The sequence below is a fragment of the Somniosus microcephalus genome, chromosome 2 (assembly GCF_052327205.1).
Source record: "Somniosus microcephalus isolate GS21.2 chromosome 2, FLI_Smic_1.0, whole genome shotgun sequence".
NCBI lineage: Eukaryota > Metazoa > Chordata > Chondrichthyes > Squaliformes > Somniosidae > Somniosus > Somniosus microcephalus.
The window spans coordinates 331,080,731-331,097,412 of record NC_140988.1 but is presented as its reverse complement, the minus strand read 5'-3'; the positions used below and the strand labels follow the sequence as shown (position 1 = coordinate 331,097,412).

Below are 16,682 nucleotides of genomic sequence, written 5' to 3'. Positions count from 1 at the left end.
AAGAGAAGACAGGATATGCTCTCACTGCAGTCAGGGAGTAGTTGAGACAGAGATGCACTTCCTCACAGCCTGTGGAAAATATCAGGGCATCAGAGAGAATTTCTATCAAAAATTCTCACAAATATGCCCTGAATTCAGAAATCTGACTGACAACCAAAAACTCCCATTCCTACTGGGGGAGGAGAGAAGCTGTGTAACACTGGCGGCACACTATGTTACAGCTTGCCATGAACAGAGGGACAACCAGTAAACTAAGACAAGAGTATATATAAACAAGGCGAAAATATATTTATAAACTCAGGGATATACCTGTTTATACACTGTATCAATGGAACCGCGTTTATGTGTTCAACCATAAATGTATTTTGATGCTTTGGCAACATAAGATGTACCTTATCATGCCAATAAAGCGATTTGTATTGTATTATAACTGGTGGTATCAATTACAACTGCACAGTGATACAATGAATCTCATTATTATCCAACCAATAGAATATCACACCAAACCTAAAACTCAGTGGCTCAAATTGGAATAAGGATTGGTGTGTCCCCTTAAAAATACTGTATTAACACTTATATGCAAAGTAATAGAAAGCACGATCGTGCACCTGTGTGTATGTGTCTGTCCACTATTCCATTATGCTTCCACAACAGTAGAGGATCTTAAAATTTGTTTCTGAAGAACTGGTTTGCATACCCCACAGTAAGTATGCAATAACAATGCTTAACTGTATCATGTTGTGGCAAATTGGATTTTGCCTGCATTACCTGAGCTGTATTTTTTAATTTATAATATTTCTATAATGCTAGATTCAGCATTTTTTCTAAACAGTAAGCCAAGAGTCAAAGTTTGTTTAGGCTCAATCATATTTTTCAAGATTTTTCTTCATGGAAAAGATTTGGGAATGAGTGATGTTTCAGTGTTGTGTTTTAAAACAAAGTGAATTCACACAGGCTTAAAAAAAAGTGCCACGGGCTTCAGGCATTAAAGACGTGTATTAAAGTTAGATGGGCCAGTTTATAGAATGTTTGTGGCTCATGGTCGACTTCAAATGGAGACAATGAAAGTCAATTAATTCATCAAGCTATGATAGTTCGTATTAATTTTCAGGATAGTAGGTGATGGTGCATTGAGATCCACGCCCTGTAGGGTTGCGGGGGGGGGGCGGAGGTGGGGGAGGTGGGGTAGCTGGTTTTACTGAAATAACTAAGATAGCCTCGAAACTTGTAACACTCACAATAGTGATTTGAATGCTTAATTAAGTATTCAGAGCAAGGATTGTTAAGTATAATCTTAAACATTTCCGGCTATTATGAGAAGATGGTTCCTTGCGATACCGGAGGGTCCAAAGGTTGTTCCATTCCACTTGAACAATGGAAGGCCGAACCAGATGAAACTCCTACTCCCACATTAAAAAGAGGTAGGTTCTCCCCTCAGGGTAGTAACTTTGATTGACAACTCAGTGGCCTGATCCCCCATCTCACAGACCGAAGGGGGGAGGGGGAGCAGCAGTTCACAGAGAAAGCTCACTCAAACACACATTGGCATGTTTTCATCGCAGTAGAAAGAAGCTGTCTGTGTTTTAAAAGTCTGAACCAGTTTAGCTTTGAAAGCTTGAGTTGGAGAAGGTGAGACCATAATATATAGAGAGAGATAGTAAGTTCTGTTTTTAATATTTTCTATAACTGAGGAGCATGGGGAAATTGATTGTTTGCACTATGAATACTGTATAATGTTTGTTGATATATTTTATACAATAAACCAGCTATTGATCTGAAAGTGTGCCTTCTCTTAGTAGAGTGCTATTTCAGTCTACCTTCCATAAAGAGAGAAGAATTTATGGAGCAACATGTGTAATATTTCACTAGTCTGGCGCATACCCTCATTCAGCTAGATATGGAGTGCACTTAGATCATACGGTTTATTGAGTTGACCCGTGATGCTAAACCAAAGAGAACAGAACTAAACTCCTTAAAACTGCGACATAAAGCTGCAGTGGATTGCGGCACATTACCACCTTGGTCAATCTGTACTGGACTTACGTGAATGCAAATTTCTCATCGTTTGGCTTGATGCAGCGTACATAGTGTGGTGTTGTGGCGTTTAGGGTCTCCATGAGTAGATTCAGTGAGTTACGAAACTGAAGGGAAAGAAAAATTTTTTTCACAGAAGGCACATATGCGCATGCAACAAGACCTGGATGATATTCAGGCTTGGGCTGATAAATAGCAATTAACATTCGCGTCACAGAAGTGCCAGGTAATGACTATCTCCAACAAGCAAGCATCTCACCACCTCCCCTTGACATTCAATGGCATTACCATTGCCGAATCCCCCAACATCAACATCCTGGGGGTCACCATTGACCAAAAACTTAACTGGACCAGCCACATAAATACTGTGGCTACAAGAGCAGGTCAGAGGCTAGGTATTCTGCGGCGAGTGCCTCAACTTCTGACTCTCCAAAGCCTTTCCACCATCTACAAGGCACAAATAAGCAGTGTGATGGAATACTCTCCACTTGCCTGGATGAGTGCTGCTCCAACAACACTCAAGAAGCTCGACACCATCCAGGACAAAGCAGCCCGCTTGATTGGCACCCCATCCACCACCTTAAACATTCACTCCCTCCACCACCGGCGTACCGTGGCTGCAGTGTGTACCATCTACAAGGTGCACTGCAGCAACTCGCCAAGGCTTCTTCGGCAGCACCTCCCAAACCCGCGACCTCTTCCACCTAGAAGGACAAGGGCAGCAGGCGCATGGGAACACCACCACCTCCAAGTTCCCCTCCAAGTCACACATCATCCTGACTTAGAAGTATATTGCCGATCCTTCATTGTCGCTGGGTCAAAATCCTGGAACTGCCTACCTAACAGCACTGTGGGAGTACCTTCACCACACTGATTGCAGCGGTTTAAGGCGGCGGCTCACCACCACATTCTCAAGGGTAATTAGGGATGGGCAATAAATGCTGGCCTTGCCAGCCACGCCCACATCTCATAAAAACGAATAAAAAAAACACACACAGTGCCAGTATCAATACCCAGATGGGGAAGGAATGGGAAGAGTGAAATCTGTCCAGCGTGGTATTAGCTGCTACTTGCTGTGGCTAGCTCTGCGAGAGATAAAGGGGTCATTTTCACCTTCACCGCTCGAGTGGTAAACTGGTGGAGCAGATTGCCTGTCTGCTATAAAATCATCCCAATTTTCTTTTCCACTGAAGAAAAAAAGCAAGTTAACACAAAGGGTGTAGACCCTGACCAGCATAGAATTAAAACAGAAGGTCCCCATCCCAACCTTTAGACCCGCCCTCCTTGGAAACATCAGCACTTGCTGCTGAATCTAGAAAATGGGAGCTATAGTTAAGCTCTGAAGTTATGAAGTCTATATGAGGCCCAGAAGGCTGCAGAGCTCCTAATCAAAAGATATGGTGCTGTTCCTAAAGCCTGCATTGGATCAGTGTAAAGGGCCAAAGACAGACAGGTCAGAATGGGAGTAGGCTGGAGAATTGAAGTGGTACACAACAGGGAGCTCAGGGTCGCATTTGCAGACGAACCGGAGGTGTTCGGCAAAGTGCTCACTTAATCCCCGTTTGGTTTCCTCAATGCAGAGGAGTCCACATCATGAGCAGCAACTACTATGGCCTAGGTTGGAGGAAGTACATGTACATCGCTTTCTCATTCAGAAGGAGTGTCTGGGGTCCTGAACAGTGGTGTGGGAGGAGGTGAATGGGCAGTCTTTGCATCTCCTGTGCTTGCACAGGCAAGTGTCAGCAGAAGAACAAGCAGTAGGGGTAGTGTAAGAATGAAACAAGGTGTTATGAACGGTTCCTTCAGAACCAAAGAGGTGAGAGGAGGGGAAGATGCATTTGGTGATGGAATCATATTAGAGGTGGCAGAAAGTCTGTTGAATGCAGAAGCTAGGGCCGGCAGGGGAGGCGGGGGGTGGAAAGAGGTGAGAATAAGAGGATTCTATAATAGTTGTGAGGATGGGAAGAGGCGAATACCTGAGCATGGGAAATGGGGGGATTAAATATGTGGGGTTACGGGGATAGGGCTTGGGTGGGATGGCTGTCGGTGTAGGGACCGGGTGCTAGGGTTTGGATGATCAGCCATGATCTCGTTGAATGGCGGAGCAGGCTCGAAGGGCCGAATGGCCTACTCCTGCTCCTAGTTTCTATGTTTCTATGGAATGGACCCGGGTAAGGGTTTTGCCTATTGCAGTGTAAAGGATTCCTTGGCTAAAAAAAAAAGAACCTCTGGTGTGGAACGTAGCATCATCAGAGCAGAGCATATGTGATGGAAGCAGAGAACCTGGGAGAAAAGAATGGAAGCGCGGTGGGAAGAAATATAATCCAGGTTGTTGTGGAAGCCAATGGGCTTCCATAGTTATGCGTACACTTAATTTCATAAATGTCTTTGATTTCTCTCATTATGCTTCCTATTGTCTCATGTTTATATCACTTCTGCCATCTAACCATCTCCTGCTTCCCATTTCAGCACTTTACAGGACATTCGAATGTGTGTGCGTGTATATATTCTCATGATGGACACTTAATCCTGGTACAAATATAAGCAAGTTTTCTCATATCCAGTCTACCCGTAATGTCTCTCAGCAGCTACCTCCAGCCTCAAAGTTCTCTCATGAGTTATACAATGGACATCTACCTTTAGCATGGTGGGATCGCCTACACAGAGCAGCTCACATTGTGCCAGCCACTTGCTGTTCTAGACATCCAAGGCTAATACTCATCACCAATGGTTTAATCCAGATCTTCATGTGAGGGGCTTGGGCTGACTCCCATTTCAGGGTACTCAGTGACAGGCTGGTGTAGGCTGGAGCCCTCCCTCCCTGTAACTTCTCCCCTTTATTTGCCACAAATCCATCGAACAACTTGGTACCTGGTTTGCATGCATGTGCCAGAGGAAGCCCTTTCACTGTGTACCTAGGAGTTTTGAACACTAAAGCAAAAAAGGTTTGGACAGATGTCTTGCACGCCACACGTGTAACCTGCACTGGAGAAGACCAGCAGCATATCTTGGATCACAGCAAGAAATCAACACCTTCAGGATATTGATGGGGAAAACTGGCGAGAAAAAGTTGAATTTACTTCCATTTTACCTCAGGGTTGCTGATCCAGAAAATCAGCAGATTCGCTTGGGAGGGGAAAGGGACAATATATAAAACCTGTACCTGATGGCCAACGGTTTTCTTGTGCTCTCTGTTGGGTGCTTTCATGGCAGGTTTGAAAGGCCGAACGTTTATTTTGGAGGCTTTCCCCTTTATGGTGGAAGTAGCAGGGTCCTTCTCATCCTGGAACAGGTCGGCCACCAGCTGGTACTGAAACCAAAGGAAAAGAGGACAACAAAAAAAATAACTCAATAGTTGAAGAGATTTTCTTCCATGTAAAAAGATCACTCTTCTTCCCCTTTCCTGGAAATGCTAGCTCAGGTTTGGTGGTACCACAGTCAAACCCAATTCCATCCTCACCCAACAGCCACACATTCCACCAGCGGTGACGAAGTAACAATCAGGCAAAAGAACCAGAGGCGACATGAGGAAAAACTTTTAAATGCAACGAGTAGTTAGGATTTGGAATGCACTGCCTGATAGGATGCTGGATACAGATTCAATAGTAGCCTTCAATAGGGAATTGGATAAATACTTGGAGAAAAATATTGCAGGGATATGGGGAAAGAGCAGGGGAGTGGGACTAACAGGATTGCTCTTTGAAAGAGCCGGTGCAGACTTGAGGGCCGAATGGCCTCCTTCTGTGCTGTACTATTCTATGATTCTAGGCACAGGAGCCCTGACTTTTTTTTCCTCCCCAGGATTACCAAGTGCAATTGTACTCCCGCTTGGGACAGACCATGGGTCAAAATTAGGACCTTCTTAATCAGTACCACATCATGTAGTGCATTTATTCACTGAGCCTTTGGCGGATGTAGGGCCAAATTTTTCTCCCTGAATTCAGTTAAGCCAGACAGAGTGGTGTTGTGTTTATGGGAGAGGTGCACTTCTACAATTGAACTCAGCTGGAATGATGCAACAAAAGTTCAGAAAATCTGCGATTCACTTCACCTGCTGCCACTTACCCGCAGCAGTCCACTCACAATCAACGTAGTGCTGAATGAATAATGAACTTTGTCTCTGCTGAAGTGAAAGGGTGAAATGTTACACTACCTACCCGTGGAGACCTCAAGATATAAGCACGCTCTCTGTTTAAATGCCAACCCTTCATTTTTTATTTTATTTTTTAAAAGGAGCTACTGCTGGTGTGCCGATTCAGAAGGAAAACCCTGACAAATGGCTCCTGGGAAATCAGCTCACTGATGCAGAGTGGCCGACTGACGGAATGGGTTATTGAACTGATGCGCTATCAATTACTCATAAAAGACTGAGTTAAGAGAGTAACTGAAGGCTTTTATTAACAAAAGAATGAAGGTCTGCCTCGAGTGGTCGACCGGTCCAGAAATACAAAGGGCTGGGGAGCAGTCACCTTTATACTAGGACTTGTGGGAGGAGTCAGCCGAGGCATGTCCAGGCATGTACACAGTGGAATACAAACAGTGGTTTACCACATTCACCCCTTGTTTAAAATTGAGTCCGGTGGGGTGAAGTGTATTAAAAGTTAGTGTATTGGAGTCTCTCCGGAGGTCTTGTCTGCCGCTGTGATCGGCGTGGCGACGGCAGGGGTAGTGGAGCTTCCGGCGTCGAGTCCTGCGTGGGCTGTGGCACAGGCGTGTCGTCCTCGTAGATGTCGAGCAGGTCGCGGGGCCCAGGCCTGCCGTCTGCTGGGGCTGGATATCGGATCGTGGGGGGGGGTGGTAGTGAGTAGTGGGTTACTGCGGCCCCCGAGGGTGCAAGGTCTCTTATGGAGACTGTGTCCTCCCGCCCGTCCGGGTATGCAATGTAAGCATACTGGGGGTTGGCGTGGAGGAGGTCGACCCTCTCGACCAGGGGGTCCGTTTTATGGGTCCTCACGTGCCTTCTCAGTAGGACCGGCCCTGGGGACGTCAGCCATGGCGGTAGCGATGTCCCCGATGTGGACTTCCTTGGGAAGACAAACACTTTCTCATGAGGGGTGGCGTTAGTGGCAGTGCAGAGCAGTGACCGAATCGAGTGGAGCGCATCGGGGAGCACATCCTGCCAGCGGGAGGTTGGAAGGCCCCTAGACTTTAAGGCTAGCAGGGTGGCCTTCCAAACTGTCGCATTTTCTCTTTCCACCTGTCCGTTCCCCCGGGGGTTGTAACTGGTGGTCCTGCTTGTGGCAATACCCCTAGTTAGCAGGTACTGACGGAGTTCGTCGCTCATAAACGATGAGCCCCGGTCGCTATGGATATAGCTGGGGAAACCGAACAGGGTGAAGAGGTCGTTCAGACATTTAATGACCGTGGCACTGGTCATGTCCGGGCAGGGGAAGGCGAACGGGAGTACTCATCAATAATATTGAGGAAGTACACATTGCGGTCGGAGGAGGGGAGAGACCCTTTAAAATCAACGCTCAGGCGCTCGAAGGGGCGAGTGGCTTTTATCAGGTGGGCCCTGTCTGGTCTATAAAAGTGCAGTTTGCACTCAGCGCAGACTTGGCAGTTCCTGGTCATGGTCCTGACCTCCTCAATAGAGTAAGGCAGGTTGCGGGCCTTGATGAAGTGGAAGAAGCTGGTGACCCCCCGGGTGGCAGAGGTCATTGTGGAGGGCCCACAGTCTATCGATCTGCGCGCTGGCGCAGGTGCCACGCGATAGCGCATCCGGGGGTTCATTGAGCTTCCCGGGCTGGTACAAGATCTCGTAATTGTAGGTGGAAAGTTCGATTCTCCACCTCAAGATCTTGTCGTTTTTGATTTTGCCCCTCTGCTTGTTGTTAAACATGAAAGCAACTGAACGTTGGTCAGTGAGCAGGGTAAATCGTTTTCCGGCCACGTAGTGCCTCCAATGACGCACAGCCTCCACAATCGCCTGGGCCTCCTTCTCAACAGCGGAGTGTCTGGTCTCCGGGCCTTGGAGGGTTCGTGAAAAGAAGGCCACGGGTCTCCCCGCCTGATTGAGGGTAGCAGCCAGGGCAAAGTCGGACGCGTCGCTTTCCACCTGGAAGGGGATGGATTCGTCCACTGCGTGCATGGTGGCTTTGGCAATGTCTTCCTTGATACGGTGGAAGGCTAAGCGGGCCTCTGCCGTCAAGGGAAAAGAGGTGGACTTGATCAGCGGATGGGCCTTGTCCGCATAGTAGGGGACCCACTGGGCGTAATAGGAGAAAAACCCTAGGCACCTCTTCAGGGCCTTGAGGCAGTGGGGCAGTGGGAGTTCCATAAGGGGACGCATCCGGTCGGGGTCGGGGCCGATGACTCCGTGTTCCACAACACAGCCAAGGATGGCGAGGCGGTTTGTGCGGAATATGCACTTCTCCTTGTTATATGTCAGGTTCAGGAGTTGGGCGGTGCGGAGGAATTTTTCGAGGTTTGCGTCATGGTCCTGCAAGTCACGGCCGCAGATGGTCACATTGTCCAGATATGGGAAAGTGGCCTGCATCGCATTTTGATCTACCATCCGGTCCATCTCTCTTTGGAAGACGGAGACCCCGTTGGTGACGCCAAAGGGAACCCTAAGGAAGTGGTAGAGGCGGCCGTTTGCCTCAAAGGCAGTATACTGGCGGTCCTCAGGGCGGATAGGGAGCTGGTGGTACGCTGATTTCAGGTCAATGGTCGAGAAGACGCGGTACTGCGCGATCTGGTTGACCATATCAGCTATGCGGGGGAGTGGGTAGGCGTCCAGCAGGGTGTAGCGATTTATTGTCTGGCTGTAGTCGATGACCAGGCGCTGCTTCTCGCCGGTCTTAACGACCACAACCTGGGCTCGCCAGGGGCTGGAGCTGCCCTCAATAATCCCTTCCTTCAGGAGCCGCTCCACTTCGGTTTTAATGAAAACCCTGTCCCCGGCACTGTATCGCCTGCTCTTTGTGGCGATGGGCTTACAGTCGGGGGTGAGGTTAGCAAACAGTGGGGGGGGGGTGACTCTGAGTGTGGAGAGGTTGCACCTGGTGCGCGGCGGGCAATTTGGGAGCTGCTGGCTGCGGACTGTGAGTGGGGGTAGGGGTCCACCGTACGCCATCGTAACACTTTTAAGGTGGCACTGAAAATCTAACCCCAGCAGGACGGCAGCGCAGAGGTCGGGCAGGACCAGAAGTTTAAAATGATCGTACACGGTCCCGTCTACTACGAGTGTCACTACGCAGTAGCCGCCGATGTCCGCCGACTGGGACTCGGAGGCCATAGAAATCCGCTGGTGCGCAGGCAGGACTGGGAGAGAGCAACGCCGCACCGTGTCGGGGTGGATGAAGCTCTCCGTGCTCCCAGAGTCAAAAAGGCAGATTGTATCGTGGCCATTTACCTTAATGTCCATTGTGGAACTGGCCAGCTGGTGCGGTCTCGCTTGGTCCAGTGTAACGGATGCCAGCGTAGGGGTCGGTGTGTCGCTGCAGGTATCAGCTGAGGCGGTGTTGGGGGCCTGCTGCATTCCGGCTGTCGTCCAAGATGGCGGCGTCCATGATCCCCATGTGGCTGGAGGCGTCCAAAATGGCTGCTGTACCGGTGGTTCGCACATGGCCGGGGAGGCCCAAGATGGCGGCCCGCATGGCCCACACGCGGCGCTGCTGGGGTTCGGGGTGGCTTTGGCCCTGCAGACGTTAGCGTAGTGTCCCTTCTTCCCGCAGCCCGAGCAGATCGCGTTTTTCGCCGGGCAGCGCGCTCTGGGGTGTTTTGCCTGGCCACAGAAGTAGCATTTCTGGCCTTGGGGCACTGCTGTCTGGCCTTGGGACACTGCTGCGGTAGTTGGGCCGTTGCTGAGGTGTGGCTGGGGTGGCACGGCGCTATGAGGCGGTCCTACCGTGTCCCAGGCTGTCATTCCCCGTGGCGTCCACGGTGCAGAGGAGTAGGCATCCATGCCCCGGTAGGCTGCATCCAATGATAGTGCGAGTTCAGAGGCCTTGTTGAGGTCGAGGTCACTCTGCTCCAACAGTCGCTGTCGGGTGTAATTGGATCTGTGGCCCGCTACAAAAGCGTCCCAGATAAGTTCCTCTGTGTACACGGCGGCCTTTACATCCTTACAACCACAGGCCCGGCCGAGCACAGACAGTGCCTGAAGGTATTCCACGGTCGATTCCCCAGGTTGTTGTTTACGACTCCCCGGAAGGTGCCTGGCGTACACTTCGTTCACTGGGCGCGTGTACTGGTCCTTGAGGAGCTTGATAGCGTCCGCGTACGAGGTCGCGTCTTGGATGACCGAGTACACTCGGTGGTTCACTTTGGAGGTCAGGACATCCAGTTTGTCCTCGTCCGATTTGATTGCTGCGGAGGCGGTCAGGAATTTTTCGAAACACTTAAGCCAGTGAGTAAACTTGGTGGATGAGTCCGCCTCCCGATGATCTAAGTCCAGGCATGCTGGTGTGAGGATCTTCTCCATTATAAAAATTGTTAATAAAATTGATGCGCTATCAATTACTCATAAAGGACTGAGAGTTAAGAGAGTAACTAAAGGCTTTTATTAACAAAAGAATGAAGGTCTGCCTCGTGTGGTCGACCGGTCCAGAAATACAAAGGGCTGGGGAGCAGTCACCTTTATACTAGGACTTGTGGGAGGAGTCAGCCGAGGCATGTCCAGGCATGTACACAGTGGAATACAAACAGTGGTTTACATTTTTTATTTTATTTTTAAAAGGAGCTACTGTTGGTGTGCCGATTCAGAAGGAAAACCCTGACAAATGGCTCCTGGGAAATCAGCTCACTGATGCAGAGTGGCCGACTGACGGAATGGGTTATTGAACCAGCTGCCAGCAGCTGATAAAAACCTTAGGAACAAAAATGATGGATTCATTTAACTTTATTGGCAAGCTAATCAAACTTCACAAGATCGTTTCTTCAGCTAAGAAATAAAATGGTTTTCAACAATTGAACCGAAAAAGAAATTGCCCATATCTTAACATTTTTTTTCCAAAGGGAACACTTTTCACAGCTATATTATTAAAGTATCAAGGCGTTAGTACCTGTTTTCTTTTTTCCCCACAGGGTTATCTGAAGTTATTTATAGCTGGCCCACCACGGCCTGAAGTAATTACTTTTCAACAATAAATTGAAGAGAATACAAAAGACCCACAAATCACAGAGAAGCTCTGCCAATGCCTTAGTGGTTAAATGCATCCCCTGGTGAGCCTTACAGATTTGGAAGATCCAAAATTCGATCCCTAGTCTGTGCCAAGATTGATCTCCGATGGGGCAGCGATTGAACGCACTGCCCATGGGCTAGGAAGAGAGGGGCGAAATCAGCCACTCAGGTTCCCACTCCTGATGGTCATCCAGTCGGCTTTGCTGGAAAGTGCACGTGTGTGGACATACGGGTGAGAACAAAATCAAAATTGGCTGCCATGCACCCCCCACCCCCACCACCACGGTCAGCTAGCCTACCAGCACTTCCTATCCAGGCACCCACATGATCAGCTTTAAGTTCCTCGGAGTCCACATCACGGAAGACCTCTCCTGGTCCCTCAATACCTCCTCTCTGGTGAAGAAGGCCCAGCAGCGCCTTTATTTCCTAAGGAGGCTGAAGGGATGTAACCTGTCACCCCTGATCCTCTCTAACTTTTACTGCTGCACAATAGAGAGCATCCTGACAAACTGTATCACAGTATGGTATGGCAGCTGTAGCTACTATGACCGGAAAGCCCTGCAGCGGGTAATCAAAACTGCCCAACGCATTACCGGCACCCGGCTACCGACCATAGAGCACATATACCAGAAACGCTGTTTACGGAGGTCACGGTCCATCATCAAAGACCCTACCCACCCCAGCCACAGTCTGTTCGCCCTCCTGCCATCTGGGAGACGCTACAGATGCATTCGCACCCGTACGACCAGATTTAGGAACAGCTTCTTTCCCAGGGCTGTCATCCTACTGAACTCCACAAATAAACTCTAAAGCCTGCACATCTGCCAATGCACTTTATTATGGTTATGTTTATGTTAATGTATTACAAGCCAAATGTATGTTGAATGTTTAAATGTCTTAATCTAAATGTACACTCTCGGGAGCCGCAAGCCTACATTTCGTTGTACTGCACTTGTGCACTAACAATGACAATAAAAGTTGATTTGATTTGATTTGATTCAGGCGAGGTACTGGAGGGATGCTGGTGCCTCCAAAGCCATACCCATATGAGTCAGTGCTCTCAGGGAATAAATCATGGCGAAATCTCAGCACACAAAAATTGCTTTGTGCCGTGCAGAAACATAGAAAAATAGGAGCAGGAGAAGGCCATTCGGCCCTTCGAACCTGCTCCGCCATTCAATATGATCATGGCTGATCCTCTATCTCAATACCATATTCCCGCTCTCTCCCCATACCCCTTGATGCCTTTTGTGTCTAGAAATCTATCTACAGGAAACTTCGCGATATCCGGCACCAACGGGGCCGATCTATGAAAACTTCCGGACAGACCAGCGCTAATGTTGAAGGATACGGAGGTTTTCATCTCCGTATCCGACGACACTGTTGCTTAGCAACAGCTTGTAAACAGTCGGCCCGTACCTTGGAAGCATCTCTGTAGCTTAGCAACAGCTTCAGAGAGGCTTTCCAGAGACTGACTGTTTAAAAAAATGCTAGAAGAAAAAAAAACTAACAAAACGGCTGCTGATTTCTGCCGTTAGATCGAGGTTTCTGGACATACAACCTCCGGATAAACCAAAGTTTCCTGTATCTCCTTCTTAAATATATTCAGTGACTTGGCCTCCACAGCCTTCTGTGGTAGAGAATTCCACAGGTTCACCACCCTCTGAGTGAAGAAATTTCTCCTCATCTCAGTCCTAAATGTAGCTACCAGTATAAGAACAGCCAGCCATTGTTAACACCTGCAGAGTACCCAAGCCCCAGAATCAGGCCAAGAACACACCATGCACTTATCCACCGAGTCATGGAGCGAGAGGCTGAATATTATTATTTTACAATAAATTGGACAATTGATCTCCAAATCCTGCTAGTTTCATCTCCATCCAATGTGTCTTCCGGTCAACTGAATTGACTGCTACGAAACCATTATCTCTACACGCTGAAGATTATACCTGAGAAAATGAAGTTAGGCAGCAACTCATAGCTGCAGTATGCAAAATGGCACCCCTGGTGGTTAGAAGGAGCAGCGCTTCAGTTGTAATTAATGCTTGTGTAAGGACACTCCGTTATCTGATGAAAAAAATCACAGATATTACCTAAATGAGGCCTGTAACTTCTTTACAGCTAGAAATGCAGTGTGACTGGATAGTGCTAATAAAATCAATCCTGGATTCAAGTTCAGACCTGACATGGGGACCAAAGTCTGAGCATTCACTTATTATCTGCTGGTTCACAAAGCAGCCCTATTTATACGGTGCTTGGGAGTTACAACTGTGTGAAAGGAAAACAAAATGCCAGCCATTATTCACAAAGTAGCTCCTGCTCTCACTACTCTATAGTTACAGTTAAGAAAAGAGTCTTCACATGACAACTTAAAATAGCAACCTCAGTAAATGCCCGGTGGAGGCCACCACCCCAGTCCCATGCACCTAAATTCAGCCAAGCTGCTTACGGGAGGCCAGCAGAAGCCAAGGCAGTGGTGGCCCTGTTACATTGCTGAAAATTTAGCAGTGGTGTCAATCTTGTATTTCACAGTAGCCGGATTCTGCAAGGTGGGGGGGTGGCGGGGGGAACTGTAAACCCGATTGCAGAGAACAGGATTATAATCCTATTCCACATAGCGCACACATCCATGCCAGTCTACAAGACTCAGAAAAGCCAATGAACAGCTCCAAAATACTTCACACAAACCCCCCAAAAAAGCTGACCACTCAAAAAATGATGTAATGTTGAAAGGCCGCCCTGAATAAAGGCCTATGACCAAGGCAATTGAATAAATGAAATTGCTCTTCATTACATTGGATTTCTGGAATTTTATTAGTGTTTTCAGTTCACATTCCACAATTCAGGTTGTTTTTCTGTGAAAACTGACACTCAGTGGCCTCACCTATGACATATTAAGTTACAATGGGAATGCAGTGGGACATGACTTCAGCTGCATCTATACCCGTCAGTTGAATCAGAGGGAAAAACTGAAGTATAAAATTGTGTAATTTGCAATGGTGGATTTAGAAATTTTTGAAGGGGTAAATAAACACTTGATGTTGCAAAATTTGATAGTTTGGGAAGTCTGGTGCGTGCCCTCCAGGAAAATTTTGTTTTTTAAAATATACTTTCTGATGCATTTTCACGTATTTTGAAGTGTACCGTGATTCAGCATTTGAAGCCAAAAAATAATTTATTCTGAAATGGTTTTATTAAAATTATAAAAGTACAGCAGTTGTTCTGTATCACAACTGAACCTTGATTTTTACAACATCAGAAGGTAATACTCAATGAGTATAACATAGCACGTCTACATGCATCATGGCTAGAACCATTCGCTTTTGGAATAGACTATCAGCATTTCCAGACCCCATTCGAGCTATTTGCAAAGAGTCATCGGGCTAACCCCCATGCCGGAACTTGAGTGGTTGCGCCCCAAGGGGCAAGCGGGGCGCTACTGGAAGCGCCCTGCATCCCTCTTGGGGTGCTGCGAGTCAATATTGCGGCATTATGTGTCGCAGCGCCAGACGCTGCGGCACGTTGCGCAGCGGTATTGCAGGCCTTCGTCCCCTTCTTAAAGCGGGGGGGGGCCTTGGCCTTGTGCAGCACGACCTGGGGCCCAGCTGGGCCCCCGGGGATCGGGAGTGCAGGCAAAACAGCCCGGCACTCAAGAGAAGTGCCGGGCTCTTGGAGCGCAGCCAGCACTCCGCAGGGGGTGGGGGGGCGTTTCAGGAGGTCTGGGACGGGAGCGCGGGCAGGTGCTGGCAGGGGGCGCTCCCAAAAATCGTGGCCGGGGCGCGAGCGGGGCGCTGCGCACACCAATGACGTCATCGCCAGCGGCGCAGGGCACTACCGGTTACCGCCACCACTAACCTCCCGCTGAATTTTGCGGGAGGCGTGGGCAGTGCCGCGCCCGGGCGCTAGTTGGTTTGCGTCCCGTTAGTGCCCTCTTAAGGCACTAACGGGAGGTGCAACCAACTGAATTTTTCCCCCATAGAGTCATAAAGGCACAGAAGGAAGCCATTCAGCCCATCGAGTCCGTGCCGGCTCTCTGTACAACAATCCAGTCAGTCCCATTACCCTATTCTATCCCCGTAGCCCTGCAAGTTTATTTCCCTCAAGTGCCTATCCAGTCTCCCCTTGAAAACATTGAGTGTCTCTGCTTCCACCACTTCTGTCAGCAGCGAGTTCCAGGTCTTCACCACTCGCTGCGTAAAAAGGTTTTTCCTCACATCCCCCCTGTATCTCTTGGCCAAAACCTTAAATCTGTGTCCCCTAGTCCTTGTACCATCAACTAGTGGGAACAGCCTTTCCCTGTCTAGCCTATCCAAACCTGTCAGAATCTTGTACACCTCGATCAAATCGCCCCTCAACCTCCTTTGCTCTAATGAAAACAAATCCAGCTTCTCCAGCCTGTCCTTGTAGCTAAGATCCCCCATCCCCGGAACCATTCTGGTAAATCTCTGCACCCTCTCAAGTGCCTTCACACCCTTCCTAAAGTGTGGTGACCAGAACTGGACGCAATACTCCAGTTGTGGCCTAACCAGCGCTTTATAAAGCGGCTGAAAAAAACCCAACTAACTTCATGATTACTTATAGGATTGAATTATTTCTCATGTTCCACTGCTTCCAAGCCAGGAATTCTGCTTGTACAGTGCAGAGGTACTACAACAAAATAGTTTTAAAATTAGGGTTACTAAATGACTGCAAGCAACCAATTGATATGATTTATACGGGCAAGTATCAGTGAGAAAACGAATATCTCCACCCATGACATCAATAAGCAACTTCTATGGGTTTTCTAGGGTTACAAAAATACTCAGTAAAATTGATTTTGCAGCAGGGGCTGGAAATGCTGCCTGTCTACTCCAAAAGCAAATGAGTGGCAGCTACGTGTATATCTGAGTTGATCAGGATCCAAGGCCATCTCTTCCAGTGGTTTTCATCAACCTGGAAGCAATTCAGAAATTGACCATTTGGGACACGCACGCCGAGGAAGTTAAATTTATACTCGACCCAACACACCTTTGAGGCTATAACAAGGAACAAATAATTTTAAATCACGAGAACAGCGTAAAGAATTTGGGCTTATTCTCCTCAGGAATGAAGGGACTTCCAAGTTGCCCCAATAAAACTTTTCAAAATTATCAATGGAATTGACAAAATTGATCCATACAGATTGTTCACTAATGGCGATGGTAAACACCAAAGGACATAAGGTAAAAATGAGCCAATAAGGCGGCAAGTCAGGTGGAACTATTTTACCCATCCACTAGCCTAAACACCCAGCCTCTCCACCACTGGTGTGCTGTGGCTGCAGTGTGTACTATCTACAGGGTGCACTGTAGATTCACTGGCTGTAAAAAAAATTATATCCCTCAATCCCAAATCAAGAATTGTGTTAATCAAATAAGAGTTGAGGATCTATCAGTACATTGAACATGACAGAAATATAATAGAACAAGTATATTAAATTGCTGGAGGGACTTCAGTGATTTGGTTGTGGGGGGGGGGGGGGGGGGGAAATCGCCCAAGGGAA

The 16,682-nt window shown here is 48.1% G+C and overlaps 1 protein-coding gene across 3 annotated transcripts in view; it reads right to left on the bottom strand.

The window, feature by feature from the left end:
- myo5b (myosin VB) overlaps positions 1-16,682 on the bottom strand; it is a 360,722-nt gene that overhangs the window by 112,130 nt on the left and 231,910 nt on the right. For all 3 annotated transcript variants that reach the window (XM_085974944.1, XM_085974932.1, XM_085974939.1), the window contains 2 exons: positions 5,198-5,344; positions 2,044-2,141 (listed from right to left, as the gene is read on the bottom strand). In XM_085974944.1, the coding sequence (XP_085831070.1) occupies positions 2,044-2,141; positions 5,198-5,344 (245 nt within the window). The remainder of the gene's footprint in view (positions 1-2,043; positions 2,142-5,197; positions 5,345-16,682) is intronic.